Source organism: Lagopus muta, chromosome 9 (genome assembly GCF_023343835.1).
Source record: "Lagopus muta isolate bLagMut1 chromosome 9, bLagMut1 primary, whole genome shotgun sequence".
Classification (NCBI taxonomy): Eukaryota; Metazoa; Chordata; class Aves; order Galliformes; family Phasianidae; genus Lagopus; species Lagopus muta.
This window is the reverse complement of record NC_064441.1, coordinates 8,174,277-8,201,607: the sequence shown is the minus strand read 5'-3', so window position 1 is coordinate 8,201,607 and position 27,331 is coordinate 8,174,277. Positions and strand designations below refer to the sequence as shown.

Genomic DNA, 27,331 nt, shown 5'->3' with positions numbered 1-27,331 from the left:
GGGACCCGCAGAACAAGGGGCGAGGGGGGAGCGGCGCGGGCAGGCCGCAGCCGGGCCGGGCCGAAGCGGGAGGGGGCCGGGCCGGGCCGAGCGAGACCGCGGCGGGAGGCGGCCGGAAGGCGGCCGGGGGTCTCGGGCCGGGCCGGGCCGAGGGCGGAGGAGCGGTGGGCCCGGCGGCCGGGCAGGGGCGCCATGGCGGCGGCCGAGACGAAGATCATCTACCACCTGGACGAGCAGGAGACGCCGTACCTGGTGAAGCTGCCGATCCCGGCCGAGCGCGTCACCCTCGGCGACTTCAAGGGCCTCCTCAACCGCCCCAACTACAAGTTCTACTTCAAGTCCATGGACGACGACTTCGGGTGAGCGCGGCCCCGGGCCGGGCCCTCCGCAGGGCTGGGGCTCAGCCGGCTCCGCTGCGCCCCGCAGCGTGGGGGTGGGACGGGGCGCCGGAGTCCCCGCCGTGCGCATCCCCGCTCGCGTCGCGTGGTGCGGTACCCTGGAGCCCCCCCGGCCTCGGCGGTACCCGGCTGGCCGCCACGGCCCCGCGCTGAGAGCGGTGGTGGCGGCCCCCGAACGTCGCCGTTCCTTTCCCCGAAGGCCGGGGGCCTTCCTTTGTGTGCACCTGGGGAGGGTGCGAGGGCATCGCTCCCTGCGCGGCCCCTGCCCGGGACGGCGTGGCTCTCCTCCCATCCATTTTGGGGAGCACCGTCCATTTTGGCAGTCCCTTCTCCCCTCCCCCGGCTCTGGGATGGGGAATGGGACCAGCCGTCTCCCGCCTTCGTGCAGGGGGATTGAGAGCTCTCCATGTGCTGCCCAGCTCTGGGCAAAGCATACGAGATGTCCCCTGCTCCATCTCTAATCTCTGGTGACTCCAGTGAACGCACAGAGTCCAGGGTCTGTGTGGGAGAGGGGAGCAGCCCTGCTTTGTTGTGTTGTTGTGTCCCCTGTTGGTGCAGCTCTCCTCCAGCACCTGTGTTTTCATGGTTTCTTCCTTGCTCTTTCCATCACGTGTGGTTGTTTGGATGCGAGGCAGTCAGTGCTACCACGGACAGTTGTGTTGACTGATCTGCTCTGGAGCTGCTGCCTCCTATCTCCCTGAGGTCGTTGACTGACTTGGGGAGCCCCGTGAGATCAGATCTCAGTGAGACCCTTTGTTTGGTCCTCATTTCTTGGTGACACCTCTGGCTTTGTTGTGGAGCTCCCTTCCCTTCACAGCTTCTCTTGGCCTCCACAGCACGTGACCCGTCACCATCCCTAGCGCTTTGCCGTTTGAAAGAGTTGCGTGATCTCCTTCCCTTTGCATTTTTTCCTCCTCTGAAGATTGAGTGTTTACAGTAGGTCTTGTGGATGGAGGCTGGGACTGCAGAGAGCTTTCAGTTTTATAGCCTTCCCAGTGTCTTCGTGCTGTGCCAAAATGCCTCCCTGGGCTGCGATTTTGGCTCCTGCCGTAAGTTACACAGGGCTGGGCCTGTTTGGGGCTTGGATGGAAAGCCGTGTGGCTGCCTCAGCAGGGGGTGCTCTCCCCTCTGCAGCCAAGCCATCCTAGTGCCCAGGTTCCCGTTAGCTCGGGTGGTGCCAGCTTTCAGATGAGGCTTGGAAGTTGGAGTCACTCCTATGACCACAGTCTGGGACGCTTCGCCTCCCTGCATTCCTCCAGGCCCAGCAGAGAGCTGCAGCCCTCGACAGCTTCCCCCTTCCCTCCATCCAAATAGAAGTCCTCAGCCCTCATTTTCCATAAATCTCCCCTGTGCTATCAGTTGTTGGCCGATGGTTTCCTGTCCCTCAGCTGTTGGGTGCTACGGAACAGCTGTCTCTCCTCGGCTCTGAGGGGACCGTGACTCAGTGGTGGGAGAAGTGAATTCTCCATTCTCAGCGCACGCTGTTTGTAAACAAATGCTTGGGGATCCTTTGAAATGTTCTTGAAGTGAATTCAAACTTGTCTTGAATGAAATACTGCCATGTGGGTGGGAGAGTGTCTGCGCAGCTATAAACAAAGTTTAGTAATAAATAGCAGTGTCTTGAGTTGGGAAGAGGGGTCTGGTGGCAGCAGTGTTCTGCCTTGTGCCTTTTCATCCTCCTCTGTGTCTTTAAGGCTCCGTGAGAGGAGGCAGATGGTGGGTTAATGAAAGTTGAAGATAAAGCACATAGGGTACGAGGAGGGAGAAGGAAGAATGGCTCAGGAAGACCCGGTGAGGTCAGATGCGCAGGAATGTGGGAGATGAGGATGATTTCAGCTAGTTCCTCTGGGAAGAAGTGACTTTGAGAAGTGAAGGTGGTTCTGCAGCTGGAAGAGATCCGTTGGGATGTAGGTGAGGTCGTGCCCCATTGTGCCAAAGCACTGCATGGAATGGAGGGCAGAAACCTCTCTTGGTGAGGGCTGCCCCATCAGAGTAGAGCTGTTTGGGTCTTTCCTCCTTTCCAGACAGCCCAAGGAAGCCAGAGAAGGGTTGGAGCAGTCCAGCTGCAGCATTGTCTCCAAGATGCTGTGGAGCCCCAGGAGGCACTGGAAATATTTTGGGATCCCTGCTAATTGGTGTCCGGGAGAAAGCAATCAGTTGGTCTGCAGGGACAGGCAGGACAGAAGGGCAGGAGGAACGTCCATATAGGCCTGTAAATATTGGAGCCATTAGTGAAAACCAGCAAGAGATGAATGCTGGCTGTGCTCAGCAGCTGTGTGCCAAAGAAAGGCATTGCAGGGCCATGCGTTCATCCCTCAGCCCCTTTCATGGAATCACAGCGTGGCTGCTTGGTTGGAATGGACCTTGCAAGGCTTAATTCAATGTTTCCTCTCGCCTCTGGTGCTCAGATTGAATAGGTTTCTCCCTCTTCCTCCTCTTTGGAGGTTGTGCATCTCTAGCCCAGCATTCCCTGCAGCTTGCCCATCCCCAGGGCAGCGTTTCAGCTGCAGTCTTGGTGTGTGGGATTTTTTGTTCTTTTGTTTATCTTGTTAATATTTGTTTGCCCTGAGAATCAGGGCAGTGATGGAGCAGCTTCATTGTTTACATCTCCTTGGAAATGGGAGGCTTTCCAGGGTGGCTGTGCCAGGGGCTCATCCTGGTCAGCCCCAAGTTAAGAATGGTGCCATGCCCAGGTGGGAAAGAGGAGAAACAAGAATTCATCTAATTGAGGGGAGAGCAGTAGGAAAGCTGCAGTGCTTCTTTGCCTCAGCACAGAGAACACAGCCTGAGCCCAGCTGTGCGGAGCAGTGATTTCAGGTGTGGACACTTGTACAGCCATGCTGACTTCATGTTTAGCTAATCCAAGAACTGGAGACAGCAGGAAGAGCTGAGCACCGATGGTGGAAGCTCAGCAGCGCGTAGATGTGGTGTATTCTTCTTGGACCTGAGCTACTTCGTGTGCGTGTGCTTTGCTGTGAAATAGGAGAGTATCCTTTGCCCTGCTCAGACAAGGAAGGTTTTGTCTCTCTGGTTTAAGTCTTTTCATCCTGTGCTTTCCAGGTAAGATCTGTGTGCTGGTCAGCAGGAGAGAGGGCAGTGCCGTGCTCTGCCCACTGGTCAGCTCTGTTCTCCACCCGCAGCCTTTCAGGGACCTCTGAAGAAGCTGTTTGATTTCTTTGTTCCTGATCCATGCTGCGGATGTGCTTGCAGTGATCGTGTGGCTGGTGCTGTGAGTTCTGTGGGCACGAGAATGTCTGTATGGATCTCAGAGTGTTGGCTGCTACAGCTGAAGATATTCTTATGCTGATTGAATGGTGATATCCCATGGATTGTTTTTTTTCTTGTAACTGATGCTACTCAGTGCTGTCAATAAAGGGGTTTCCATAGGGGCACGCTGAAGTTAAACTTTTCAAAGCAGTTTCAGTTAAAGCAGTGTGATTTATGCATCCAGGTAAGTTCTCAGTACGTGGCTTTAAGTTCTGTCTCCTTGTCCATAAACCCCAGAGCGTCTGAAAGCCTGAATTTCTCCACTGTGTGGAGAAAGCGCTTGGGAAAGCATCCTTTGTGATGGCTTTGCTTCTCTGTGCCTGGTCAGGCTGAGCTGAAGGGCCACTCCTCCTGCATGGGGATCTCAGCCGTGCGTTGCTGGGAGGACCTGGAGCTTTGGGGCACAGTGTGGGGCGGTGCTGCTCTGCTGCTGCCTTCTCCCTCTTCTCTGCAGGACTCAATTGCAATTTGAGCTTCAGAGCTGCCATGATTTGAGGTCTCAGCTGTCAAGTGGAAATTGGTATTGAACTAATCTCTAGCCCGGTGTCTAATCCAGACCTGCTTAATTATCACCTGCCCTGCGAAGCCGGGTATGAAGCAGTGATTAGGGCAGCGTTCTGGAGGCAGAACAAAGCGGGCGCTGCTGGAATTCCCAGCACAGGGGTCAGATGCCGTTGGTATTTGGCGACCTCACCACATGTGCATGGGGAAACGCATTGACGCTCACTGAAGGGCTGAGTGATTTATTTTTATTGCAGGATCTTTTTTTGAGATCGATGCCAGGAGTGACTGTCCTTCTGGCTGGAATCGTTGGGAGCTGGGGAAGGGATCCTGAGCTCAATAAGCAGTGTCAGTCCCGAAGCCTGCTGGCACGGTGCCCCCGCCTTCCTGCCAGGTCTTTGTAGTGCAAGCCTGGGGGAGTTGCTTCATTTTTACTTTGTTTTTTTTTGAATTGGAAACTTTACTGTGTGCAGAAGACCTTTGCCTGTCCCATGCTCCCATGGTGATTCCATGTCAGTGTGGGTATCACACGGGGAGGGGATGGCAAGAAGTCTGTGCTGAGATTGTAAGTGAGCTGAAGCTCCTCCAGAACTGTGCGTGGCTCTTCTGTATGCTCAGTGCTTCTGTCAGCAGCAGCACTGCCCCACTGCGCTGTGGCCATTGCATCTCAGCACCCAGCCAGTCCTCAGTTCTGTGCATGGTGGGACAGCAATTCGAACCTGAGCCCTTCAAAGGACTTAAGACTGCATCAAAACACCTGTGTTCTCCTGGATCCAGAGATGATGAGAAACATTCCCATGCTACTTCAGGGGGAGATGGGGTGACCTGTGCTCCTGAACCTGTGCTGGCTGCTCCTTCTGTCTGTTTGGAATTATGAAAGACTCAGCTCTCAGGTCTGTGCCCACAGTGACTTGCCTTCTGGGGCACAGCGGGTGGAAGTGGCTTCATACCCTGCACGTTTCCTTCCTTGGATTGAAAGGTAGCCTGGAGATCAGACCAGTGAAGCTGCTGTAGAGCAGCACTAAGGCACATGAGCAGCCACAGCAGTTTTCCTCTTTTCTGCTTCAGAGGAACACGGTTCCCTGCCTGCTCATGGAAAGGGCTCTGACCCCATAAGCAAGGCTCTTCTGGAGATGGTTTGGGGCCATTTGTATGAGGTTAATGCAACCCATGCGTCTGTCTCCTGGGCTGGTAAGGGGAGCTTACAAGCAGGAAGAGGACAGACTTTTTGCGTGGTCTGATGGTGATAGGACAAGGGGGTAACTGAAGCTTTAAACTGAAAAGAAGGGAGATTTAGATGAAACACTAGGAAAGAATGGCTCAGAGGGCGGTGAGGCACAGGCTGCCCAGAGCTGTGAGTCCCCATCTCTGCTGGTGCCCAAGGCAAGGTTGGATGGGCCCTGGGCAGCTTGAGCTGCTGGGGGCAACCAGCCCACAGCAGGGGGTGGGGATGTGGGCTTTAAGGCCCCTTCCAGCCCAACCATTCTGCGATTCGGTGATTTTATGATCTGCTCTTTCTGTCCCTGCTCAGACCCAGCTGGGCTCTGGAGGTGGAGGTGCCCGGCTCCGTCTGTTGTGGTTGGGGCTGTGCTCGTGAAGGCCACGTTGGATGTCACAGCCTGGTTTCTCTGCCCAAGGGTGGTGTTCTGAGAGCCAAGTTAGCCAAATTGGGCTGCAGACCAATTTCCCTAAGGCCTTGTCTGTACTACGCAAACAATGGAGCTTTACAGCAGCTATTGAACTTGTTTGCAGGCAGAGCTGGTCAGGATTTTTTTTGTTTTTTAATTGAATGCATTTTTACCAAAATATGGTGTTATACTGAACCAGCATTTTACTTGGAGAGGTATTGTTTTCAGTTATGTTTTTGATTGAAATGTTTCTTACTTTTGTTCTTGGCCAACTTGTGGAAAAAGGAACTGAGTATTGACAGAGAAAATTGGATTCTGAGGGTCTCTGCCATAATGAACTGCTGCTCCTCCACCCTTGGCTGCATCCAAGTAGATACAACAGTGTTGTGGTTTGGGTTATTTGTGTGAAAGCCCACGGAGAGCTATGCCTGCAGGAAATCGCCTTCATGTTGTCACACAGTTTTGCATCACACCGCACAGCTGATGAGGCAGCAGTGAGGGCTGTGTTTCTCTGGTGTTTCCTATGGATTTCCTCCTCCAGCCATCCCCTGTTTGTTGTTTGGAGCCTGCCCTGTGACCCCAGTGGTTTTCCAGGAGGGGATGTGGCACCACGTGGCTGTGTCGCTGTTTGTCCCAGCTGTTACACAGCAGAGTGAGCCCTAACTTTGTATGCTCTAAGAGTATAGGGTGCATGTGAGCTTTTGTGCAGTACTGCTGTCTGCAAAGAGCTGCACTAGAAATCTCACACAGCTGCCGTGCAAGTATCTCCCTGAGCCTCTGATCTGAAGCTCTCAGTACCACTTGTTTCCATCACTGCTTTTGTTGGGGTTTTTTTTGGTAGCAATAACATTGAGCCCATCTGGCAATGGTCGAAATTCTCTGGAGGGTTTGGCAGGCAGAGATGCCTGATGCTGACCTTCCTGTTGTGCAGTCCTGTATCGCGGGGCAGGGTTGGGCTGTCGTTGCTGTATTGGTTGTTTATTGAAGATGTGCCAGAGGCATTGTTTCCCCAGGCTGACTACTGAAGGCAGCAGAAGCAGTGGTTGGTACCTTGCCCCACTGAGTATTCTGTTGGTTATCTCCTGGCTTGTCTGCATGTGGCTCTCTCGATAGAACTGGACGACAAGAAGATGCCGCAAGCAGTGACCAAATCACTGCAGTGGGAGCCCAGTCCTGGCTGAGGACAGGAGCTGTGAGAGAAGGAGAGGTTTGCCTCTGAAGAACTGGCACCAACTGCTGTGCTGAAAGGCTTTCCTCTGTTTGTGACCTGCCCTCAATGTCTAGAGAGGAACTGGTGTGCTGCGTGGCCCCTCTGGTGGTTGGCAGCTGTTTCTGTGATAGCCTTGGAGCTTAGGGTTTGGCTAAAGGAGGCTGGGGTGCTCCTCATTTCCTGGTGGCAGGCTGGGCAGGGTGAAGGCTGCTGTACTGATGGTTGGTTGCTATATTGGCTTCAGGGTGCAGCAGCTTCTTACACTGAAGCTTTTTTTTTTTTTTTCTTTTCCAGAAGCTGTGATGGATATGCAAACTCCATCCTGCTGTTTGCATGCAGCTAACAAGTTGTCCCAGTTCATTCAGTCCTGCCCAGCCCAGCCAGTATTTTTGGCCATTTATACAGACTTGCCCATGGGCCTGGCTGGGGCTGTGCTGTGCTGGGAACCTGTGCAGGAAGCTTTGCCACTGCACTGCGTTGGGTCATTTGAATGTATTCTTAATGACTCCTGTGGCTCTGAGGAGCTGCATGGCCCTGTGACAGGCCTCCCTGTTGTCTTAGGGAGCTGGTAGATGCACCTGAAGGGGCTCGTGTGAGATAATTTTCCTTCCAGAGTGAGCTGTGGAATGACATGAAACTCTTTAGGTTACATAAATCCAGTTATTCCCTGCCCAGGGATCCTGGAAGGGACAGAGGAAGTTCAGGAGGCAGCACCTGCTTCAGCCTAAGGTACGCTCTCGCTGGGTTTCCTTGGGGCAGCTCAGGTACGTACTGCACAGGTATGTAGTATCCATATGGGGCTGTGTACTGAGTCCCATGTGCCAAGCTGGCTCAGAACCACTGCATGTTCCCCATGCGTGAGTCTGGGATCCTGCTGCAGCGGTCTTCTTGGATGGGCTGGTATTGCCAGCCTGGTATGCTTCCAAATCTTTTGGTCTCTTCTTACAGCATTGCCTTTGGTGCAGTCAGTGCCTGTGCTCTGGTACAGGGAGCTGTGTGGTAGGTGTGTTTTCTGGAGGTGGGGACTGCTTGTGTCACCTGCAGGCTGTGCGAGCTCCCTGTTGGCTGACATGGAGTGCTTTTGGTGACTTCACATGTGAGTGAAGGAGAAATGCTTTGTGGAAATCTGGTATCGATATCACAGAAATCAGTAAGCTCAAAACCAAGGTCTTGTAACTTGATTTATCAGCAGATCCACCGACCCAGGAAATGGCCCTATTTGCAGTAATGATGCGTGGTGAAGGTGACTGTGTACAGTGACCAGTTAATGGCTGCTACTGAGCTCACAGGATATTTGTAACTGCAAACAGATTGTGCTGCCTTCTGTTACGCTTCTCCATCCTTGCAGGACCTGGTTGCTGGCAGCCTTGGCTCTGAGATTCTCTGGAAGAGCAGTGTTTTGCATCACGTGTGGCAGTGAGTCCTGGAGGCCGCTGGCCACTCTCCAGCCTGCGGTGCAGCTGTTGGGGTGGCAGGTGGGAAGGTTTGCAGTGTTGTGCAGCAGGGTCAGGTCAGGCTCGGGAATGTGCAGTCAGAGAAAAGCAGCTCTGAGTTGTGTTTCTTCCCTCGGAGGTGGGGTATGTTGCTTCTAAATCACAGGGAAACCTTTCCTCCTGTTGAAGAGGCTTCTTGGTGGGGAGGCAAGTCCCAGCAGGCTCCAGGCTGACTTCTGTCGGTGACACCTTGCTCAGAGTACTGACTAATGCCAGCCATCACTTAGACAGGCGGCTGAATGGCACAAGCTGTGCTGCTCGCAGGAACGCCTTCCTTCCAGATTGTCCCTGCATCCTGTGCCAGGAATGCTCTGCAGCTCCTTTGGAGGAGTCTTTGGCAAACAACCATCTCCTGGCTGCCTGGAGAGTGCTTTATCCAGCAGAACATCCATCCAATGTCAAGAGGAATCCTCTGGGCTTTCATAAAGACTAGAAAGAGAAGTGGGAATTTCCACTGCGGAGAATAAACCAGCAGCAGGGTGGAGACAGCTCGCATTTTCCCTGCTTCTTGGCTAATCAGATTCCTTTCAATTTACAGTAATTGATTGGCTCCTGCTTTACAACTAGCTGTCACCCGATTTCTGGATCTTGAGCTGAGGATTGTGTGCCAGCACACGCTTGGTTAGACTGGGACGGGAGCATCTCATCTTTTCCTTCCAGCAGTTGAACAGAATGTGCCTGTTTGCTGGGTGCTGACTGCAGGACGAGCTCGGCTGGCTGGGGAAATGGAGCTTGGTAGGAGATTGCTCTGCTCAGTGTGTTGCTCATCCCTGTATCTTCAGGGGAAGGTGGTTGGTATTAGCTAAAAGAGATGATGTGTATGGAAGGCTGCTTAAGTACTTTCCAGTTGCACTCTGGTTGTACAGGGAATACTTGTACCATTCCTTCCATCAAAGGCAGGAGGTCAGGTGAAGCAGCCAGCCTTCCTCTGCCTTGAAATGGTGTCGTGTACCAGTAGGCTGAGCCTTTAAAGTGTGATTTTTATGTTCTGCTTTCCTCCAAGCTCTTTCTGGCCTGCTGACAACTTCCTGAGAGTTAATATTTTGTGTTTTGCCAAAGTTATTCAAGTTCTGGAGGTGAAAGAAAAGGATGCGTGTCCCTGACCTAGTGATGGTCAGAAGTGGTTCTGACCATTCAGGCCCCTTCACACTCTCTCCTTCCTTCAGCATTTCATGACCATGGGGATGTAGTGTCACTGCTTGCCCTTTCTTCATGGTGCTGCAATAACCTGTGATCAGCGACAGCGTTCTGTCTTTGCTACTATGCATCTGCCACAGCTTTGAAAGGCTCTTCTTTGCATGAATCTTTTTCATTGTATTTGGCAAAAGCCTTGTGATAGGATGTCAAGTTTGGAGCTTTAACTCTGTTGTTTTTATAGGGGTTGTCTGTGTGGTAGACCCAGTCAGCAGAGCTGTTGCTGCAGGTATCCCAACTGGGTAGGCAGAGTAGGAGCATCATTATCCATTATTCTTCTCAGTGCCTTCTCCCACCAGCTGGGAGGTTGGACAGGTCTCCTTGGGACGCACCCAAAGCTGTTTGTGCCAGGAGAGGGTAGGTGTGAGCTGGTCAGCCCTTGAGGGAGGGATGTGAATAGAGGCTGATTTGTCACCTCTTAGGGAAAATGCGTTATTAAATACAAAATAATTGTTAGCACACCAGGAGAAATGAACCTTGCTGTTCCCCACAGAGGTCTGCTGAGGTCTGTGCCTTCCCAGCCCAACTTTGGCCAGCAGAAAGGTGCTCCAGGAGCTTGGCAGGGCTGCTGTGTGGGACCTGGGACCAGGGAGGGCTGGCATGCAGGTTGTCATGGGGGCAGCTCCCAGCCTTCCAGGTGGGGAGGTCTGGGTGTTCAGACCTTGTTTCCCACCCTCCCCCTCTTCCCTTTTTTCCCCTCTTCTCCTCTCCTTGCTCTCCCACTGAGTTGATGCTTTTCCAGGAATGAGCTGTACTGCTAGCCCAGCACATTCCACAGCAGCAGCACTTTTTTGGCAGGAGCTTTGCCTGCTGTTAAGAAAAAGCAGGACTGACTTGGCGTCCCTCCGCCAAGGGCCAGGATAGGAAGGAAGGCCCAGTCCCACCTTCCTCGCGGTGCGGGCTGAGTTTCCCCTGAACCATTCCCTGCCCCAGCACCCAGCCTGGGGCTCCTGTTCTCTGCAAGGAAGGTGAGGAACAGCCCACCCAACATTTGAGAGCAAAGCAAGGGGTGTAGGCGACCCTCGTGCTGGACTGTGCAGACAGCTCTTGGAGTTCCTGGGGAGCTGAAATCAGAAGGAAGAGTCTGGCTGGGCTTCTGCAGGCAGGTCCGTTTGTCCTGATTTCCAATTCAAAGGGCTGAGAGTGTCACCCAAGCTTCAGGGCCCTGCAGAATGCTTCCTTTGATGGCGGCTCCCAGCATCCTTCTGGGATTGAGAGCTCGCTGGGCAGGATGAATTAGTGGAGGTGCCTCCTGCAGCCCCACACAGCTTCCCCCAGGTCAGTGAAGGCTGTCCTGTCGGCCTGGTTGCAGCCAGATGGGCAGAGCAGGAGGGGCTTGTCGGCTCGCTTTGAAATCCAAGGCTTTAACTTCTCTTTGATAAGGAGTGCTCCAGGGCAGGCCTGCAAGGTCAGGCAGCTTATTCTCAAATGCCCTTCCTTTTCCAGTCTTTGGGCTAGGTGAGCACTAAGCCTGTCATCTGCCATCTGGTGAGTGAGCACAAGTCCTGCTGGAGCCAAGCATTTCCTGGTGTATGTCCAGTGGACTGTAAGAGTGGACTGTAAGTGTGTTGGTAGGAGTTCTTGGGGAAAACAGTTGCCATTTCAGATGTCACTGGGGCAGGGACTGCTCAGACTATCGAGGGGATCACATGGGGATGCTTTGGGGGTGTGGCTGAGGGACGCTGAAGATGGAAGAAGTTGTTCACGTGTTTTTGCTCTTAGGCACCATGTCTCTGCTCCTGTGTGCAGGCAGTAGCTTGAAATGAGGTGATGTGCCGCCTGAGGAATCCTTGTAAACTGACCTGTGTTTACAAGGAGAGCAGAGATGGCTTCTCCTGCTCCATGCAGAGCTGTGTGTTGTGTTTTTGAACAGGAGCCCACGTACAGACAGTGCTGTGAGGGGTTTTGTCCTGGCACACGGGGCAGGGGCTGTTAATTGACAGGAGGAAAACAGCAGCTCCCTGGGAGGGGGTCTGATGGAGCTCAAAGACTCACCCATCTGCAATCCCTTTTCACCCTCTGCTGCTATGACATAGAGGCACAGTGGAAAATACTGTGTCGGGGGGGTTGAAATGGGGAATGTTGGTCTTTGTTTACAGAGAAAGACCTTCTCACCCCAGTGTACCACACCTGCACGAGAGATAAAAATACAGTGAGGAAGACCCAAAGAATTCCCCAGCTTATGGAGACAGACACCTCCAATCCTCTAATCCTGTTTGATGCACGCTGCTTGCTGTGAAGCCCAAGGTCTCACTGCTCCACTTACGTATTCCTGGGTAGGACCTGCAGCCCTGGAGGGATTGTATCCCTGCAGGAAGCACATGTGCTGTGTCTGGGCTCAACCTAACAGGCGAAGAGTTTCCGTCCGACATCTCAACTCGGTTGGAGAATTGCCCTGTCCAATTTTTTCTTCTGGCAATAGGACTGCAGAGCTCATCCTCACGGCCCCAGTGCTTGATCCTGGAGAAGGGAGGATTTTGCTCCACAACTCAGCAATGCTTGCATTTGGATACTAACACATGAAGGTGTTTCCTTGTGCTGTTCAGCATCATTAATCTATAGAATCGTTTGGAGACAAGACATCCCTGCCCTAAGGCGTGTGTGTACTACAGGACTTGAAAATGAGATTGCATTTTTTGGTGTGCAAATGTCTGAAGCTTGTGCTATTAGATAGGAACGTCTCCTGACTTAATTTTTTTTCCTGTGGTTCTGCAGGAGATGGGGGCTGGCAAGGTCAGAGGTGCGACCTGCCTAGACTGCACTTCTGGGGAGTTACAAGAGGGGATTAATGTCAGCATTTTATTTCTTGTCTTTATGATCTTGGAAGAAATATCACTGTTCAGTGAAGGGCTTTCAATAATTGAGCTAAACAAAGGAACAGATCTTTTTTCCTCTGCTCTATTGGTTTTACATCTTCTTTTTAACGTGCAATTGTCAGCACTTAATTGTGTTCCCAATGCCTGCACCTCCCCTAGTGACAAAACTCCTTTTCATCCTCACCGTCGAGCTGTCTGACATGGTGAGGGGTTCTCTTCTCTCACGTCTCTTTTTGGTGCTGACCGAAATGCAGCTTTTCTGATCACTGCTAGGTCCTGTGATTGCTGTTATCTGAGCACCCTGCCCTTAGGTTGGCAAACTGGGGGACAGAGCTGCTGGAGAGGAGCAGTGACTGCTGCTGAGCGTGCAAGGCTGAGGCTCAAACCCTCCCGGCCGTGCCTTGGTTTGTGCCTCCGGGCTTCCTTCTCTCCCCAGGCAGTCAGCTGGTGCTACTCCATCTTAGCTCTCCGTCAGACCCACTGTGGTTGGCGGGCCCTGCTCAGGAGAGACCTGCGCTGGCTGCAGCTAGAAACTGCCTTGCATCCGCAGCCCGGGCTGGGCTGGAGGCCACCGAAGGGAGGGGAGAGAGGGAGGTGGAAGACTGGATGGAGCTCAGCAGCTGTGTGCTGGTAACCTCAGCGCGGCTCCTAGTGCAGTGCTCTGTGAGACGGCTTTTACTGCCTCCTCCTCTCCTGTGCTCACTCTCTCTCTTTCCCCACCTTCCCTTCATTCCTAGGACATGACTGTGTGGTATAAAATACCCTCTAATTTCCTGAGCTGCTCTGGGAGTCCCCAGAGAAGGCAGCGTCTGCCTGCCCGTCCCCGTGTCCTCATTGCTGGCTGCCAGCAGAGCAGGAGAGAAGCTGGGAGCATGGCACCTTCCCAGCCAGCGGAGAGACAATCTGCTGGCTTTATCCAGAGCATGGGGATGGGGTGAGGGCCGAAGCTGGGCTTTCTCCCCTCCCTTTTCACCCTTCCCCCAGCTGCATGGGAGCAGATGTGCTGCTTGTGTCAGCCTTGGCAGGCTCCACTCTCCTCTGCAAAACCCGAGCCCAACTCCTGCAGCAACCAGAGCCTCGTCCCCTCCTCCCCCTCGGCCTGGCCCCGCACAGCCGCCCCCGTGTCGCTGGGGATGGAGGCTGAATCATCCGCCCACTCCGCCTGCCTCCCCGTCACCCTGCCTCCTTCTGTCCCTCCTTCTTTCCCTCCCTCCCTCCTGCAGGTCTCTTTGTTGGAAAATTCAATGCAGATGAGCACTTGGGAACGCTGGGCCGGGCGCCCAGTGCATGGTTTGTCCACGGCACATTGGTGTGGAGCGAAGCTTTTGTCGCCCAGGGGAGGTCAGACACAGGCTCGCCTGGGCTGCAGCCTTCCAGCAGGGAGCTTTCGCCATCCCTCACTCCCTGCTGTGTTGCACACACCCCCAGCGGGGCTGCAAACCTGGGAAAATCCCAAATTGGGCTGTCCTGATGGTAAAAATAAAGCAGTCCCTCTGCCATCAGCATGGAGCAGATGTTTTCCCCAGGCTCCTGAATGAGAGAGCTGGAACACCACCCGGGTTTGCCCTCTGGGGATTCCCAAAAGACCCTGCAGTTCAGGGCCGATCCATGGGGAGGTTTCCCCGCATGGCCGCCAAGGAGAGACGTGGCACCGCACACAGCTCCCCCAGAGGCTGCTTGGCCGGCTGTGGTGCTGAGAACGCAGGCAGAAGTACAGCTGTGCAGCTCAGGGTTTGGAGTACGGCATCCCAATAGCTGGGGTTGGTTTGAGGATTGACAGACAGGAGCAGAGCTGCAGGGAGATCCCTGTGCCCTGTCCTCCACTGTCAGCTTTTGCTCTGCGTAGTCTTAAGTGTATAATTCACCTTGCTGTGGTGACAGTAAGGAACGGGGCTGGGAGAGGGGTGCTCTGTGGAGGTGGGCAGGGAGTGCTGACCCCAGGGTGTCTGGGGCTGGAGCGAGGTGACGAAGCGCTGAGCGCTCAGACAGAGGCTGCTTGTTCTGCCCTGCTGAAAGAGGAACAGTTCATTTGCACCCAGCGGTTGGTCACCTTGACCCCGCAAATATATCGCCCCGTCCCTGCAGCCACAGACCAGACTCTGTGTCCCCGAGCACGCAGCGTGCAGTGCTGGAAGTTGGCTCTGCTTGGAGCTCTCTCTAGGAATTGGATGGGCTCCAGGCTACTGGCGACAGCATGAATGGATGCGAGCGCGGCCAGGCCGGGTGCGTGCGCACCGGGAGCAGGGAGAGGCAGCTCGCATGGGTTGGCCTGTGTGCCCAGGGGGCTGTCCCACACTTGTATCCTCATTGTCATGGAGCATAGAGGGAAATCAGCTTGTTGAAGACTGTTTTGCTGTTAAATCATCGAATCATTTGAGTTAGAAAGGACCTTTAAAGGCTATCTAGTCCAACTCCCCTGCAATGAGCGGGAATGTCTACACCTCAGTGTATTTATCAAAGATGGATTCACTGTGTTTAACTAATACTACAAGTTGGTTCTGACTGGAGAAAAGCTTTAGGTGCCCAGAGATATTTAACAGAGAAGAAAACGGATGTTTGCACTGTTGGGGGGAAAAGAAATCAGTGTGAAGAGTGATAGCAGTGCAGCTGCTTGTGTAATGCAGGAAGATGACATCCCGGCACAGCTACAGAGCTTGATGCCGTGTTGAAATATTGTGTATGTAATTAAAAAGCAACAGTAACATTTGGGAGGCTGTGTTTCATGTATTTCGCTTTCATCTGTTAGATGATTCTGGCACGGGCTGTGATGATTTCAGATCTTTTTAAAAGAGGTTTAAATTATGCATTTCTTGAGAAGTAAGCGGAAACGTGTATCTGGGTGGTTTTTTTTTTTTATTAGTTTGTTTTGTTTTACTTTTTTTTTTAACTGAATCCAGAGCAAGACAGCTGGATGTGCCCAAAGGGAGTCTGTTCTGCCTTGGTCTTCTCCCCTCCAGCCTGGCTGTGGTGGCTGTGACACAGAGGGGATCACACAGCCCCTCTCTGTCCCCTCCCAAAGCCTGGGCTGTTGGCTGCATGCTCCCCACAAGGAAGGTCGCCTTTTCCCTGAGGTTCTGGGTCCCATTCTAACAGTCTGCTCTCCTTCACAGGGTGGTGAAAGAGGAAATCTCAGATGACAATGCCAAGCTTCCCTGTTTCAATGGCCGGGTGGTGTCGTGGGTAAGCATGTCCCTTCGTTATCTTGCTGCTGCCTTCTCTCTCTGAAAGCCACCATTTGATTGCATAGCACCAACTAAATCATGGGGACTGCTCTGTACTGTCAAAGTGCTAACTGCTCATGAAGCTGATAACTGGATTACTGTGCTCCAGACTCTGCTGGAGGCTGCGCTGTGTGGTGCTGGGTCTCCTGTGCCAGGCAAGATGTGGGATACCTCTGCCAAGAGCTGGCTGTAAGGGTTGCTTGGCAGAGGTGGTGGTCCCAGCCTGTAACCCATGTGCCCCTATGGCAGGGTCAGCTTTCCAAGGAAAGTCCTGCTCCGGTGACAAAGGGCTTAAGTGACTCTAGTGCTGGTGAAGCCGACTGGATTGGGCTGCCCTGAAGACTAAAGGTACTGCCTGGGCAGCTGCAGAACAAGCTTCTCGTGCCGTGCCATGCACATGCTCTGCCCCCTGTCCGCATGCCTGCCTGTGCCCCACGGGGGACCCTCTGTTTGCAGGGGGGAAGAGGGTATTTGGTCTCCACAGGTCATCATCCCTTTTTCCCCTCTGCTGAGCTGCAGTTTGTGCTGATTGGGTTGTGTGAATCCACTCCAGAAATAGAACCAAGACCCAGGTGCTGACAAATAGTCCATTAACAGTGGAAGATATCCAGGCTCTTGCAAATCGGGCTGGATAAGACCTAAATTCTTATACCTGCATCAACCAGCGAGGCACAGTGGTGGCACCAAGGAGTGCTGAGCTGCCTGCAAGCTGCAGGACAGGGGGCTCAGGCTCCCACACAGAGCAGCTAGGCTGTGCTGCCCTCCCTCTAGTGGCTGCCCAAGCCCCAGACATCGCCCCACTCCTCCATTTCCAGCGGCCTTTTGTTTTCACGTGCCCTGCCAGGGTAACCCAGAGGTTCTGAGCCCTTTCCATCGCTTATGTTTGTTTTTTTTTAACCCGTTGTGCCTTCTGTTGTGCTTCATATTTCTGTGCAGCCGCAGGCTTTCCTTGCAGTGGCTCTCAAGGGGACTGATGGGTCTCAGCTGCCCATGGAGCATTAGCATGAGCTCTCATCTTGCTGGAATGCTGTGCTGCTGCAGCCTCTGAAATGTTGGCTGTTCGTAGGCATGGTGCCCGGGGTCAGCACCTCCACCAGCACTCCTGCACAGAGGGTAACAGTGATCTTGGAGACCTCTGTGCACATCTGATGAAGACTTTTTCTCTCCTTATTGAGTCTTACTGAGTGGTTTGGGACTGGGAGAGCATTTGCTTTGCTGCTTGTGCTAGACAGACTGGAATGAGGCTATTTTAGGAACTTGGTACTAATTTTAGCTAGAAGAAAAGATAGGGACTGGGATCTGAGTGAATATTTCCTGACAGTGAAGAAGGCAGGAAAAGTGTAGGGTGGTTTTCAGTACCTTCCCTGCAGGAAATCCCAGCCTCAGGAGTAAGGCAGCAGCATTCCCCCTGCTCCCAAACACCCCCTCCCCTCAGGGCTGTTTGACAGCTGCCTGCAGCTGGCTCCTTCTGTCCACATTTATTTGCCTGGTCTTGACTCGAGGCCTTCAAGCACAGAACACTATCAGTTTTCCCTAGGCAGTGTTGACCACTTGTAGCATCTCTTCTCCCATGTGCTTCCAGGTGGTGGCAGCCGGAGCAGGGATGCAGCCCTCAGGCAGTGGGATGTGTCCTGGGAAGATAAGAAGGGGCCAGGAGCAGAGCTGGGCTCTGGGTGTGTGCCTGGGGCATGCTGGAGGCAGGGAGGGCTGAGCTGGGTGTGAGAGAAGAGCTGGTTAGACACTTGTGAGGGCAGGAGCTGTTGGGCTTGTCCCGGGGCCTGTAGGACGAGCTCTGCAGCTTCTGGCACCCCAGGGTGTTCTCTGCCCTGTCTGCTCCCTTGGCTGAGGGTTTTCGGGGTGCTCTGTCTTGGCATCCCTTTCTTTGTTCCCAGTGCCTCCCTGGCAGCAGACTGTTCTCTCCCTGCTCTGATGATGTGCTGCGGGGTCTTTGTCATGACATCCCAAGTCCTCAGAGGGATGGTTTGCACTGAGTGTTACAGTTCAGATAGCAGCTGTCAGTTCCTTTCCAGCCCATTTGATGATCCTTCTGTCCTGACCCAGACAGGAGCAGATCAGAGTGCAGAGCCCTGCTGCCCCCCAGTACTGGTAGAGAGTCATCCCACTGCTTGCCTCTGCTGTGCAGGGAACATCATGGTGCACACAAATACAAGAAAGAAGAGGTGTTGGAAAGCTCTTAAAGATGGAAATTGATCTTCCCTTGCTGGCAAGCTTTAGCCTTTCCCCAGGAACTCATTCCCTGGATCCTCTCTCATCTCTGCTTTGAAGGTCCCAGAATGTATCTTGCAAGGAGAAGGCTATTTGTTGCTTTACTGCCCAGTTGGAATTAACCCAGCACAGTGCAGCTCAGAGGTGGGGAGAGGGCAAACCTGCATAGGGAATGATTTTGAGGAAACCACTTTCCTTTGAGCTCAGCCGGGCTCATTGATTTCATTTGATTTCTCACCCATTGGCCATGTCATTCCCCAGGAGAAGCTCCATCTCATTCCCTGAGCCTGAAATTGGTGATTTATCTTAGATCCAGAGGCAGAGCAGTAGCTGTGCTTGTTCTGCCTCAAAGCATAGTTAGTATGAATAGTTCCTGGGTTTTGACTCTGTCTAGGGAAAATGCAGAAATTTTGACACCTCATCCCTGAGCTCTGGTACCCCCACCTCCCATTAGTGGGGGATGTGAAACTCCTGCTGGGTCCCACAGCCTGAAGGCCAAGCTGTAGAGGCTGGTTAAAACAGAGGGAAGGAGTGACTGGTAGCTGCCTTCTTCTGACATAAGAATAACTAAGGGGAATCCACTCTTTCCTGCAGGATGTTAAGGTTACCTGAGCTTAAAAACTGTGCAGTGTGAGTGTGGAGGTGATGTCAGTCTCTAAGCTGGCCATCCAGGCTACCCTGCTGGGTCAGGAATTCGTGAGACACAAATAGCCAGCGTCTGGGAGGGCGTTGAGAGGAACATTGCTACATGCTTGGCCTATTCCATACCCGATCCTGGGCCAGACAGGCTTTTAGCCTACTTGTTTGGCTGCTCTTGCAAGTGTTCTCCTGCTCCCTCAGCCACTTCATCCTCTGTCTCTCATCTCCTCCAGCTGGTATCTGCAGAGGGTTCCCATTCAGATGCTGGGTCAGTCTGTGCCGATAACCAAACAGAGCTGCCGCCCTCCATGGAACGCACGGGAGGAATTGGAGACTCCAGGCCCCCCTCTTTCCAGTAAGTTACCTGGTTTCTGAGGGACCTGTGGTGGCTTTGCTGTAAGTCAGGGTGGGAAGAGCAAGATTTGGGACACTCCTATCCAAATGGGCAGGAATCACAGCCAGCCATAGGGCAGGATGGTGGGACTGGGAGCAGATTCAAAGTGGGGCTGTGTTATTCAATAAGCAAAAGCAGGCTGAAAGTAGTGCAGGGAAGTTGGCAAAGAGCTGACATCCTCCCACAGTCCCTTGCGCTTTACTCCTAGATGTGCTGTGATTGCTCTCCACTACCTTTGCTCCTGCCCGTCTGAGGAGGGAAACAGTTGATGAGTACAAGCTTATGCTAAGTGGTAGAGAGAGCCTTCTTGGGCTATTTCTGGACCTATATGTCCCTTTATTTCATTGCAGCCCTAATACTGGGGGCAGTCGGGAAAACTTGGACAATGAGACAGAGACAGACTCGGTGGTGTCGTCACAAAGGGAACGACCTCGTCGGAAAGATGGACCCGAGCATGGTGAGTGCTAACAACATGGCAGGAGCTTTGCTGGGCATAGCTGGGGGCACCAGCTGCATATATGGGGTGGGTCTGCCTGTTATTTAGGACCTTCTCAGCACAGAAGGGCTATTCAGTGGTCTGAAGCAATAGCCGTGCTGCATCAGAGCTTGGTGATAAAATCTTTTGGGTAAAAGAGACATCTCCTGTAAGAAGTGCTCCAGAAGCGAGAGAGAGACAGCAGTACCTCACTCCTGAGTTGAAAAGCAGACTGTGCTGTAGCCTTGTCACTTTGTGCTGGTCCATAGTCTACCAAAGAAGAGTGGTTTTATGCAATTTTAGTAGCCTTGTTCTTAGTGGCCCATCAGCTTTTTCCTCATTCTCTAGTGCAGTGGAAGAGGTATCCCACAGCGAATGAACCTGATCCTTGTGTGTGCTCAGAGCTGGCCTGTATGAGATGGGATTTTGAGGAGGATTCATTTTGAGAATGTTGCCATGAGCCCTGCAGAGGGGATGGGGCTGTTACCCTGTTCTTGTCTTAAGCATGCTGAGTCTCATTGTTTCATAGCACCCAGAGTGAACGGGACAGTGAAGGGAGAGCGGCGCCGAGACCTGGGCGGGTACGAGAGCTCCTCCACGCTCATGAGCAGTGAGCTGGAGACCACCAGCTTCTTCGATTCGGATGAAGATGACTCCACCAGCAGGTATGAGAAATAAGTTCCTGGCAGAACACGGGCTTCCAACCACCTCTCAGCACTGAGATGCCACTGTAGGGCATAGTAATCCTGGGTGCCAGTGTCCTTGCACAGACCTGCTGCTGTCTTGACTCGACCAGCAAGTCCCTGTGCTGTTGTCTGTCTCCCACATACATTCTCTTCTCCATACATGCAATCTTCTATTCCACATACCCTTTTCTGTGACTCTTGCTGCCAGTGCCATCATCCCAGCAGCAGAAGAGCTGACTCATACTTTTGCCTCTAGGTTTAGCAGTTCGACAGAGCAAAGCAGTGCTTCCCGTCTAATGAGGAGGCACAAGCGACGCAGGCGGAAACAGAAGGCTCCACGCATTGAGCGGGTACGCAGGGGCTGGCTGTCCTGGGGAGGGAAATGCAGGGCAAAGTGGGCTGCCTACTGGATCTCTTCTCTTAGTTCTTCGGGGCTGATCAGGGATTCAGCTGCATTTGCTTTGGGCACCACCTTGAGCAGGTTGAATGCAAGCAGTGAGATTTCATACGGCGCTGTAAACCCTTCAGTGGAGCCAGTGTAGCACAAAGAGATGGGACCACAGACCTCCTGGCAGTGGAGTGGTCGTAAGGGCTGTGCCTGATGCTCTCTGGCTCTACAAAGCTATCAGCATGAGACTGGGGTTGTGGGTTGTGATTGTGGTGTCGTGGGGGCATGAAAGGAGTACAGGTGAATGGAGTTGGGTCTGGGAATGGTAGCGAGGCACCAGGTGATATCTCATGTTTTCTTTATGTTGCAGTCATCATCCTTCAGCAGCATCACAGACTCTACCATGTCCTTGAACATCATCACTGTCACGCTAAACATGGGTGAGTAGGAGGTGTGCCTGGAACTTGCAGTCTTTGCAGCACAAGATGGGTGGTGGAGAGGGAACTGGGAAGGGGGCAAAGAGAACACGCAGGAGTAAGTGTGAGGGGATGGATTCCTTAGGAAAATAGCACGTCTTGGAGCATTTGGGTATCTCAAGAGTTTTTCTGCATTCCAGGATTTTAGGAGAGTGGGGTGGAAGTGACTATTAGCACGTGGTTTGTCTCATGCCTGCTGCTTCACTGTGTTTTACTTCTTTCTTTTTCCATCTCCACAGAGAAATATAACTTTCTGGGCATTTCCATTGTGGGACAGAGCAATGAGCGTGGTGATGGAGGCATTTACATTGGCTCCATCATGAAGGGCGGTGCTGTGGCAGCTGATGGCAGGATTGAGCCAGGAGACATGCTCTTGCAGGTACTTCACACCCACATACCTCCATCTTTGAGACTAGAATAGTAGTAAGAAAAGACCCAGAAGCCTCCCTGTGCACTTAAGCAAGCTAAACTCAGGAAGCTGCTCTTGGAAGAGGGAAGCTGAATCACTGCTGAGCAGAGTGACGAGCTCAGCCTCTGGTCACATCTCTGAGATTCGCCCCTTTGTGTTGTTTGCAGGTGAATGACATCAACTTTGAGAACATGAGCAATGACGATGCTGTGCGGGTGCTGAGGGAAATCGTGCACAAGCCGGGGTAGGTACTCAGGTTGCTCCTCACATCCATGAGCGGATGCACAGTGTGTGCTTGGGGTGTGTGTGAATCACGTCTTCCAGCCACCTCTGCCAGCAGGTTGGCAGGAACTCAGAACTTAAGATTTGGGTGTTGCTTTGCTTTCTGGGTTTTCATGCCCAGAGAAGGAATTGGAGCCATCACAGTGGTGGTGTGTGTCCCTTTTTCTGGGTATACTGTGTTGTCTTTTTGCTTTGGCTGACTAGCAGTGGGATTATTGCTGCCACGTTGTTCTGTCCGTGCTGTTAAGGAAACCTGTAGCCAAAGTGGAGGGAGCAGGAGGGAGGGAAGGAAGCAAGGGCACTGAGCGGGCAATTTCTCTCTGTCTGTCAGTAGAGAGCCAGCATACAGCAAATGCCATGGATCACACAGAGGTTTGTGCCACCAGGCTCTTGTTCTAACTTATGCCTTTTTTGCTGCAGGCCCATCACCCTGACGGTGGCCAAGTGCTGGGACCCCAGCCCCCGGGGCTGCTTCTCGTTACCCAGGAGTAAGTGGATAGCTGACTCACCCTTAACGCTGGTGCCCAGCTCATGTGAGAGCCCTGCCTTAAGCACTTACTTGGTTGTTGTCTTGTTCCTCCTGTGTGTGTGTGCGTGGCTCCATATGACACTGAATTGGGTTTTGATGGGGTTTCAGCTCTCCTGTAGGGAGGCTGCTATGCATTTCCCACTCCAAAATGCCCACAGGCCCAGCCCTCATTCCCACATCACGCTGGGGACGCGTTTCACTGGGTCAGGGAGGTCACTTGCTTGGAGCGCCAGAGGAAAGAGAAACCCCTCCCTGAGCCATAGGGGGATCTCTCCCTCTGCACCTCTCCTGCTGACCCTCCCTCTCTTCTTTCTCTCCCAGTTGCTCCCCAGCGGATCTGGGCTGGGCCAGACTCTCCATGCTCCGATCCGGGTGAGTCCCGGCAGATACTGGGGATGGAATGGGCTGTGCTGAGTCCCTGTCCCTCCCGTGAGGTTGAATGAATAAGGAGATAATTTCTTATAGTTGCTAACTGACTTCTTCGCTGCAGGTGAGCCTATCCGGCCCATTGACCCAGCAGCCTGGGTGTCTCACACGGCAGCGATGACTGGCACCTACCCAGCGTACGGTATGAGTCCATCCATGAGCACAATCACTTCCACCAGCTCCTCCATCACCAGCTCCATCCCAGAGACCGAACGTAAGTCCTTGTGCCTCCGTGCTCCTCCCGCTGCACGGCTTCCACACCTTCACTGTGCTCTGAGGGGAGCAATACATCTGCCTGGGGACAGCTGGGCTGGGCACGGTCTGCGCTGCCAAGGAAGAGGGTGGGAGATGGCTCTCATCAGGGAGGTGCTTGGATCAATGGGAGATCTGGCTGGGTGAATTTAAACCACGTTCTTCAGTCTTCTGCTTAAGGAGAGTAGAAGATCATGGATGCAATCCAGGAGCTGTGGCAGAAGCACAGAGGAGCATTTGGGGCCTTCCACCTGGCAGTGTGAGGCCTGAGGGATTAACCTTGTCACTGGAGCAAGGCCCTCCCAGAGGGCAAATAGGGCAGGACAGTCTTGTAGTGTGGGAGGGACCTGCAGAATACAGGGCTGTTTTGGTTGCTTTCTCAAGATTTTTGGGTAATTCTAGTCTGCAGAGCCCTGAAGCAGGGGTCTAAAGAGCTCAACTGGGCCAAAAAGACAGAAGTTTAAGTTTATGAGGAGCATTGAATTCCCATGCTGGGCTCTGTTGGCAGTTGCTTGGGATCTTAGCTGATCTTAGCTGCTTGGGACTGGCTGGAAGGAAGGAGACTTTTTTTGCACGTTAAGAAATGACTGATTTGTGAAGGATAACATGTGAAAACTGGAAGGGGGTTATGTTGGTATGCACCACAGGGCTGTCTATGATGTATTGTTCCCTGGCCCATTCCTTCCATGTGTGTGATTCTTCCATTTGGCGCTGTTGTCTTCTCTGTCTTTTCTCATCTCTGCTTCCCTTCCCTTTGTCACAGGCCTCGATGACTTTCACCTGTCCATCCACAGTGACATGGCCACCATTGTAAAAGCCATGGCTTCACCAGAGTCAGGCTTGGAGGTGCGTGATCGCATGTGGCTGAAGATCACCATCCCCAATGCCTTCATTGGTAAGAGACTGTGCTGCTTCCAGCAGAGGCAGGGAGATGGGGGGTGGGTTGTCTGTCTCCCAAGAAAACATGAATGAAGGGAGCATCTCTTCAGTGTAAACTGACTTAACAAAGCCATTGTCACAGGTTGAACCATTGGCTGTGAAGTCCCTTCTTTATGCTTTTAACCAACTTTGTGGCCATCTGCTTCAAGGGCCACTGCCTTCCTCTTTCTCGTATTTAACTCTGACATTTGGTGGCAGGTTCGGATGTGGTGGACTGGCTGTATCACCACGTGGAAGGCTTTACGGACCGCCGTGAGTCCCGCAAATATGCCAGCAATCTGCTGAAGGCTGGCTACATCCGACACACCGTGAACAAGATCACCTTCTCTGAGCAGTGCTATTATATCTTCGGGGACCTCTGTGGAAGTATGATACTTGACTTTTGGCCTGGGTGGGAGGGAAAAGATGAAGGGGGACAAAGCCCTGCAGGGCTCTGCTAACAACATGAGAGCACACCTACAGTTATTACCACCAGACTGAGCTCCTTGTTCTGCAGACTCTGGTAGGGTGGGATGAAGAATAGCTAGCTCAATTTGTGAGGTTGGAGGCAGCATTGACAGTGTCATGTGCTTTGTGATCATTTCACCTCCATAATCTTAGTCTTTTCCTACTCTGTTGCAAGGCCCTGTATTGCCAGGGTTGGGAAGGGCTGGTGCTCAGACAGCTGAGATCTACTTAAACGAGATGGGTAGGGGGAGTTAATTGGTGAGGTAGAAGATAGCTGTGATGTGTTCCTTTCTGATGTGACAATTCTGTTTTGATCAAACTGTTTTCCAGCCAGGAAGCGCAAATACTTGTATTTCATGGCAGGGAGAGTGCCAAGTTCTTTAATCCCCTTTCATGCCCCATCATTATCACCTGTGAGGGTGGACATAGAGTTTCAGCATCACGTGCAGCTGTCTTTCCATTTGGCTTAGCCTCTCTTCTCTGTTTCTTGCAGACATGGCTAACCTGTCCCTTCACGATCATGATGGCTCCAGCGGTGCTTCAGATCAGGACACTTTGGCTCCTCTCCCACACCCAGGAGCTGCACCCTGGCCCATGGCTTTCCCATATCAGTATCCACCACCTCACCCATACAACCCCCATCCCGGCTTCCCTGACCCAAGCTACAGCTACGGAGGGGGCAGTGCAGGCAGCCAGCACAGTGAAGGTGAGTGGAAAATATCAAAATGTGCCTGTGTGGGCAGATGCAGCAGGAGAAGGCTGCTCCTTTAGGCAGCACCTTATGTTTGGGGGAAGCAAGGGTAAAAGCCTTAATTTTGGTGCAGTCCAGAAGGGTTATGTGACTCAGCATTGAGAGACTGAGAGCATGGAGTGTGCAGACAGATGGCAGTGCTGCAGTGTGCTCAAGTCCTCTCTTGGATAGAGGAGCATCCTTTCTTCCTGGCTTGTCCCCGCCAATTCCTAACGTCGCCATGTGTACTTTGCAGGGAGCCGGAGCAGTGGTTCCAATCGCAGTGGCAGTGAGAGGAGGAAGGAGAGAGAGAAGACCGGGGAGTCCAAGTCCGGCGGCAGCGGGAGCGAGTCAGACCACACCACGAGGAGCAGCATGCGGCGTGAGCGTGCGGCCAGCGAGCGCTCGGTGCCTGCCAGCCAGCACAGCCAGCGTAGCCAGCACTCTCTGGCTCACAGCATCCGCAGCCACCACAGCCAGCAGTCGTACGGCCCGCCCGGCCTCCCCCCTCTCTTCAGCCCCCCCATGTTGCTGATGCCTCCACCGCCGTCAGCCATGGGGCCCCCTGGGGCGCCACCAGGCCGTGACCTGGCCTCTGTGCCCCCCGAACTGACAGCCAGTAGACAGTCCTTCCGAATGGCCATGGGCAACCCCAGTGAGTTCTTTGTGGATGTAATGTGAAGCGCCCGTCCCCTGTCTGTCTGCTGCCCCTCCTTTCCCCCTCCATCCCCATCGTTTGTCTCCTAGGACCAGCCCTGGCTTCACCCCTTGTTTTTTGGGATTTTTTTTTTTTTTTTTTTTTTTTTTTTGTCTTGATAACTAAAAGAAAAAAAAAAAAAGGGAAAAAAAAAATAAATGGAACTAAACCTTGATTCTAATCCCTCCTTAAGTGGGGTGGACAGTCCTGGCAGGCCTGCTGCGTACCACCAGCCCATCCCGCCACCAGACTCATGTATTGCTGATGGTTATTCCCTCTGATGGTAATTCCCTCCTGCCATCCTCTCTAACCCCATTAATCCGCATCCATCCCAGCACCCTGTGCTGCTTGCCCGTGTGTCGCTGCTGCCTCACTCCTTCCGCCCTAAACATCTCTTCTTTCTTTTCACCCTTTTGTGTTTCTTCTATCAAGCAGCAAAGAATTACGGGGTGTTTGACTTTCTCTGAGCCTGCCGCCCACAGGGGGGAGAGCTGGAGCGTGGCGTGGCCCGACAGGAGGACACGGAGCTCCAAGGGCGCTGGGCGCGCATGGCGCTGAAGATGGCTGCTTTTCTCCCCCTAGCGGAAGACACCCTGAGAGGGGAGCCGGGCCCAGCCTTACATGAATTTTAAATCCCTTTGTAGTTGCCTTTCAGCCAATGCTTGAATGTTCCAGGGCTTCAGTGCCTGTGGGGAATGGGGAGATGCTGCCCTTTGCTTCCCCTTTGTGCCCCAGCCTTGGGCCAGGCTTGCCTGGGGCAGAGCCGTCCTTCCCCCTGCCCTGTCCTTGGCACTGGGGCCATGCCCCCTGCCTTATGGGACTTGTGGGACATGGGGCCATGGGGCGAGTGCTCGCTTCACCTGAAGAAGCCTACAGGGGGCCTCTGCCCTGCTCTTTGCCCCCAGTCGCTTGCAGGGGCGGTCCTTGGGGCAGCTGTGGCACCACCATCGCCTTGCCGCACAGCAGTCAGACCTCTTTGAGAGCTGAGAATGCAGCCAATGAGTGAGGGAAGGCACACCTGGGGGAGCACAGAGGTCCCCTGTGTTTGTCTGCAGAGAGGGACAACGCTGGCCTTACCCTGCTCCATTCCCTGTGTATGATGCCTGGGAGGGATGTGAGCTTTGTGGGCAGGGGCTGCAGCTCTGCTGGGCCACACAGTTGCTCCAACCCTCCTCATCCTTCTTCCTTCTCTCATGGGTGCTCAGAGCCGCTCCTCTCCGCTCCTGCTGGGTTGTGGGAAGGAGGAGTGTGGCCATGGCTGCCTGCATCCTCAGTGCCCTCCCGTCATCTCCTTCACTCTTTCTGTTTGCGGTTCTTTTATACTCCAGAGATGAAATGTATTTTGCTCCTAGGCTCTGCCTTGTGCCCTCCTGCCCCATGTTCCCCCCCCCGCGCCCTCACGCCTGTCCCCGTGCCCATGGGACGCAGTGTGGTGGCACTGCCCCGCTGCCCCCTGCACCCCCCGGTCCCGCTCGCTGCCTTGCCTCACCCTGCCCTGCCCGCTGGGTTTTATAAAAACAGAACCAATCTCCTTGTTTTTATTTATAAACATAGTTTTATTGGACTGCTGCCTTGTGTTTTGTTTTGTACCAGCCTCCTCCTTCCCGC

The 27,331-nt window shown here is 53.3% G+C and overlaps 1 protein-coding gene across 7 annotated transcripts; it reads left to right on the top strand.

The window, feature by feature from the left end:
- Nucleotides 1-97: 97 nt before the first annotated feature.
- DVL3 (dishevelled segment polarity protein 3) lies at nt 98-27,287 on the top strand. Of its 7 annotated transcripts, none has more exons than XM_048955132.1 (17): nt 98-359; nt 15,618-15,687; nt 18,827-18,948; nt 19,338-19,444; nt 19,992-20,127; nt 20,405-20,498; nt 20,907-20,976; nt 21,252-21,391; nt 21,589-21,665; nt 22,124-22,236; nt 22,554-22,604; nt 22,723-22,872; nt 23,674-23,805; nt 24,048-24,215; nt 24,790-25,002; nt 25,283-25,681; nt 26,159-27,287. In XM_048955132.1, exons 1-17 carry the CDS (start codon nt 193-195, stop codon nt 26,188-26,190), a joined length of 2,241 nt encoding a protein of 746 aa, XP_048811089.1. In that variant the 5' UTR covers nt 98-192; the 3' UTR covers nt 26,191-27,287. The 7 variants fall into 7 exon arrangements, with proteins under 7 accessions (XP_048811089.1, XP_048811091.1, XP_048811094.1 ...); XM_048955134.1 differs by having other exon boundaries at nt 99-359; nt 22,124-22,191; XM_048955137.1 differs by lacking the exon at nt 22,554-22,604 and having other exon boundaries at nt 99-359; nt 22,124-22,191.
- Nucleotides 27,288-27,331: the final 44 nt, after the last annotated feature.

What these genes read in the sequence shown, in the direction of transcription:
- DVL3 (XM_048955132.1), top strand. Translation starts at nt 193, where the DNA reads ATGGCGGCGGCCGAGACGAAGATCATCTACCACCTGGACGAGCAGGAG. An exon ending in GAAATCGTGCACAAGCCGGG is followed by an intron (nt 21,666 to 22,123) that starts GTAGGTACTCAG and finishes TTTTTGCTGCAG; the next exon opens with GCCCATCACCCTGACGGTGG. An exon ending in CTCCATCCCAGAGACCGAAC is followed by an intron (nt 22,873 to 23,673) that starts GTAAGTCCTTGT and finishes CCTTTGTCACAG; the next exon opens with GCCTCGATGACTTTCACCTG.